The sequence below is a fragment of the Rhamphochromis longiceps genome, linkage group LG2 (assembly GCF_057381845.1).
Source record: "Rhamphochromis longiceps isolate RC_006_pf linkage group LG2, R_longiceps_female_GT1.1, whole genome shotgun sequence".
Lineage (NCBI taxonomy): Eukaryota > Metazoa > Chordata > Actinopteri > Cichliformes > Cichlidae > Rhamphochromis > Rhamphochromis longiceps.
Window position 1 is genome coordinate 10,060,623 of NC_140558.1, and position 5,200 is coordinate 10,065,822.

The 5,200-nt window shown below is 43.3% G+C and overlaps 1 protein-coding gene across 1 annotated transcript; it reads right to left on the reverse strand.

Moving 5' to 3' along the window:
* Nucleotides 1–699: 699 nt before the first annotated feature.
* On the reverse strand, nt 700–2,956 carry LOC146676981 (TBC1 domain family member 2A-like). Its single transcript, XM_085380777.1, has 3 exons — nt 2,517–2,956; nt 1,811–1,934; nt 700–1,481 (listed from the first exon to the last, which is right to left on the reverse strand). The coding sequence occupies exons 1-3, from the start codon at nt 2,671–2,673 to the stop codon at nt 1,280–1,282; spliced, it is 483 nt and encodes a 160-aa protein (XP_085236903.1). The 5' UTR covers nt 2,674–2,956; the 3' UTR covers nt 700–1,279.
* Between the last annotated feature and the right edge of the window lie 2,244 nt (nt 2,957–5,200).

The following is a 5,200-nucleotide window of genomic DNA, read 5'->3' on the forward strand; positions in this document are numbered from 1 at the left end:
AGCGACATATTTTCAAGGCACAAAATAAAGAGTTCTTTCATTAGTGAATTCTGAAACAAACCATTTGGCCTTCAACAGGCGTCTCCTAAGAGATTAAGAAACTAATGTAGCTGAGGGAGTGATCTCTGTGGTATTTCAACCTTGTACCAGCCTGTGATTCTCACACATCAATTCTTGGGTCAAAGAGAAAAACACTGAAACAAAGGGGCCTTATTGAATGACAGAGTTTTCCTGCATAATGTCACTATAAAACAATATCCAGTAAATGCTACCATGGTACTAAAATACCTAACAGTATGGAATTCATTTTTAAAAAAAATTGATCAGTGTTTTGAAATTAGATGTGATGAACATGTGACCTTAATTTACAAAATCAACATCATGTTGGATTCAATGAGACATGAAACTAGTGCATGAAACAGGTCTCAGTAAATGTTCTCATAGACTGCAATACACTGCCCCCTGCTGGTCATTATAAAGTCTGCAGATGTCATTTGACATGAATGTCATATTTGCGAAACAAAATAAAGGACTCTGTAAAATAAATGAAAATCAAATATTTATATACAGAATATTTATGTACAAATGCTGAAAAAGACATTTGAACAAGATGCACACCCAGTAAAATTTAAAAACAAAAGAAAAGTCAGTTTTATCATGTGACTATCATGCTGTCATTTCTGCACAATGCACTTTACACCAGATCAAAATAAAATACTGTGAGGTCGTTCTAACCGGAAGCCCAGAGAGCTTCGACAATGCAGCACAATGCCCTGAAGCATCAGCATCAAAATATACTTCAAGTACCAAAAAGTACTCATTGTGCAGAATGCCCTATTTTTGAATAGCTGGACATTTTAATTACTTTATCACCAGCTGTGACTACAGCTGATAATCAACCATGTTTCATAGGGATGTGACTACATTTAGAAATGTCACGCATTTTTAGGTATAAAGCAAAAGATGCAATGAAATAAATAAGCTATCACATATTAATCCAAATGAATTCACTGAAATACATCTGCACATTTCTGCAGCCTGACTTATTACACACGTGAACACAGTACACATTTGTTTACTGCAAGCTTGTTTCAGAGATGTGATGCAGTTAAATCTGTATGCGTCTGTTTCCTTGTAGTGTTAGTAGAGATGGTGAACCTGACACAATCCTGTGTTTGGTGTGAAGGAAACCAGTTAACAGCCGGTTTAGTAAAATTCTCTTGAACTCATGGAAAACTCATCGTCGTCTCGAAGTGAGCAGCTGAAGCGTCCCGTGTGATCAGAGGTCCTCGTCGTCCTCGCTCACCATGACGTCGAGCTCTTTGTCTTTCCGTACGACGCTCTCGGTGATGAACTCCTTGTGCTGCTCCTCCAGCTCACGCAGCTCCGCCTGCAGGCGCTCCAGGTGGAGCACTCGCCGGTTCCTCAGCAGCCGGCTGGGGAATGGGTTCATGTCGTTGAAGGCGATGCTGGTCAGCTTCCTGCATGGACACACGCAGGTGGAAAGGACTCGATCACCAACACAGAGGAACTGGAAACTGATCAGCTTGAGTGTTTCTGTTTTATGCTGCTTGATACTTCAGGTACTGCAGTTTGAGCAGGAAATACTGGACTGACTGGACCACATGTATCCGAGAGCTGCAGATACTTAAAAATCTTTAAATCGTTGTTACTGTGATCAGGGAAATTTAAACTTCTCACAAAATTTCAGTAAAAAGGGTTTGAAGCTCAAAGATTCAACAGCTACATCCGCTACACTTCTGAGAGTGTAACAGCTCGTAGATTAAGGCGGGTGGAGGCGAGTGCGTACCTGGCATTGGAGACGGTCTTTGTGAAGAAGCGTAGGTACTGGTAGATCTCCACGCTGTCGTGAATCTTCAGGATGTCGTCCTCTTTGTATTTGAACAGAGCCAGAGTGTATCTGAAGATCACCTGCAGCACAGACACGCATTTCATAACAGGACACTCACGCCACACAATTAATTGGAAACTTTGAGGAGGTGAGTCATAAAATTACTCTTTCAGTTGTGGTGCAGTTGGGCCCTTTACTCATTACAGCTCTGATCGATTTCCAATAAGCCACTTGGTTCCTCAGTTGCCAGATAATATTAACTTACTTGGTAGTTGAGCTTTAAGTTTAAATTAAACTTTTGGGTTGGATCTACGTGGCTGAAGCTGTTGTCAGCATTTATCCCTGTGTGGTATATATTTCTGTGTCTGAACTGTGATTTTATTTCCTGAGACAAACGATGTAAAAGCTGTGCTGCATTTGTCACATTGCAGAAACAAGCCCAAAGCCATTGTCCCGCTCATCGTCTGGATTTACGCTGCTTGTGGTAGACTGTGAGGTCGTTACTAGAATGATCTTCTTTCCCACTCCTATTTCATGTCACATGACAGTTCCCCATGCTTAGTAAACAATGTCTTATTACTCCTAAAATGTAAATAAAGACATCTAAAGGTGAAAACAAAATCATTTTTGTTTCCATGGACACTACTGTGGTGCATTCAAGTGTTGGTACCCTCATACAGGAAGGCGTCCCACAGAGGCATCAGGATGTCGCTGGGCAGACTCTCCACAAAAACCACCAGGAACCAGTTGAAGGTGACCAGAGAGACGTCAATGTTGTGATCCTCAAAGTGAGATGCCAGGCGAGGAAGCTTCTCCGCCATGAAGTCCTTCAGCACGCGCTGGTCCGCCTGAGCACAAAGACTCACAGTGATCAGCCTCACTGATCACTAAAACAGATCACAGCAGGCAAGCAGGTGAGTGTGTCTGCTGACCTGAGAGGCCAACCAGATTCTTGGTGTAGTAGTCCTGAGGCATGATGGCTTCCACGACTGCCACCAGACACCAGAAGGCGTCTTCGTCACTTTGGAGGACCAACAGAGCGAGGGCCGCTAACCTGTGGACATTGATGGAAGGTGAGGTTCTGCCTGGAAGGCGGGTCCACATAAGAACTCAGATATAATATTTATATTTTTGTTCTAACCTGTTGAGTCCCTGGCAGCAGCCAATGGCAGGGTTGTGCCAGCCAGCAGGATGCTGTGGAGCTGCTGAAGGGCGGGGCTGGAGTCTGAAAGTAAGAGCTCGTTTAGACTCTATTCTGTGAACAGGCTTGCTCCCACGAATATGTGAATTCATCTGTAAAAGAGTTTAACTCTAATGCACCTGCTCCTCCTGCTCCCTGCTGCAGGGCGGCCTGTTGGACTACGAATGCCAGTGCGGAGCTAAGAAGATCAAAGAGGAGCTGTTGTTCTTGAACCTGCCAAAGTGAGTAACCTCAAATCGGTCCCCAAAGGCCTCAAACCACCACAGTTCAGTCGGTGTCAGCTTTGTTCATGTCATGTCCTCCTTGCGTCTTCCTTTGAGCCTCTCCTCTTTGTCTCATCTCTTTCAGTGTGCTGATCCTCCAGCTGAAGTGGTTTACGTTCACTCCATCGTTCACCGTGGAGAAGAAGAACAGCCCCATTGTTCTGACACAGCAGCTGGTGATCAGCCAGGACACAGCCTTTACTGAAGAGGTAAGGGAAAAGGCACACCGTTCATTTCAAGTATGGATGGAGCCCATTTCTAAGCTAACGGGTGGTGCCGCTGCCCTCTCCCAGTAAACTGCTCGCTATTTGTTGGTCAGCGTGATCAGTCGTTTGGGCTCCTCAGCTTACAGCGGTGAGTGGGTGCTTTCAGACACATGTGCTGAATGCAGGTCAGCTTTGAAAGTTTATGAGACGTTAATAAGTGCGCCTTCTCCTCTCAGGACATTACGTCTGTGACGGCGTTCACCAGATGAGCGGAAGAGACGACGTCACAGACAGCCGGCTCACGTACGATGACGAGTTGGTCTGCCAGACCACGTGTGAGTCTGTGTGTGAGCAGCGGCAGAGAACAGCTTACCTGCTATTCTATAAAAGACAGGTGACGTCTCCCAGCAAACAGTCAGCATGTCTGTGCAAATATTCAGTGTAACTTGTAGAAAAACCCTCACACTCAGTTTATTTGTGTTTTTCTTTTTCTATTTCTTACTTTCTTTGCCGCACTAGAAAGGCAGCAGAGTCGGGACTCAGATCTGCAGCAACACCTTCATTGTTATTGTTATAACTCTCATAACTCAGACGCCCTCTACAGGAAAGGGCAGAGCAGGTTGTACCTGCTGCGGAGACTCAGGTCGTTTGGGGTGGAGGGCCCACTCCTGAAGACCTTCTATGACTCTGTGGTGGCTTCTGCTATCTTTTATGGTGTGGTCTGCTGGGGCGGCAGCATCTCTGCTGGGGACAGGAAGAGACTGAACAGGGTGATCCGAAGGGCCAGCTCTGTTCTAGGATGCCCTCTGGACCCAGTGGAGGTGGTGAGTGACAGGAGAATGGCGGCTAAGCTGTCATCCCTGTTGGACAACGTCTCCCACCCCATGCAGCAGACTGTGACAGCACTGAGCAGCTCCTTCAGTGGGAGACTGCGGCACCCACGGTGTGGGACGGAGAGATTTCGCAGGTCTTTCCTCCCCACTGCTGTCAGACTCCACAACAAAGACTTTAACTGAACAAACACACACATCCACACATGTGCAATAACACTAAGTGCAATAATCTTTTCTGGCATCGTTGTATTTTTACTCAGTTGTATATAGTATTTGTATTTGTATTCTATTTTTATCTTATTGTATACTTTTATTCTATTTTATTCTACTGTATATAGTATATTATTTTATTCTATTCTGTACAGCTGTGTACTGTATTTATTCTTATTGTATTCTAATTTTTGCGTCATAACTTTTGCACTGTCCACTTCCTGCTGTGACAAAACAAATTTCCCACGTGTGGGACTAATAAAGGTTATCTTATCTTATCTTATCTTATCTTATCTTATTATTGTTGTTAGTACTGTTGTTGTTATGATTGATATTGTTACTGTTATGATCAGTTTTATTATTATTATTATCATTATTAATTTTTTAATACATTTGTTTATCTTTATTATTATTAGTAGTAATGTTGTTGTTTATGTTGTTATTGTTATTATTATTACTGGTATTTTTGACATTATTATTATTATTTTGTTGTTATTGTCATTATTAGTAGAAGTAGTATTAGTTATATCATTTTTATATCAGCCTGGAGTGAACAACATGAAAGCATGGATCCATCCTCCCTCACATTCACAATTCAGGCTGCTGGTGTAATCGTGCGGGGGATATTTTCCTGG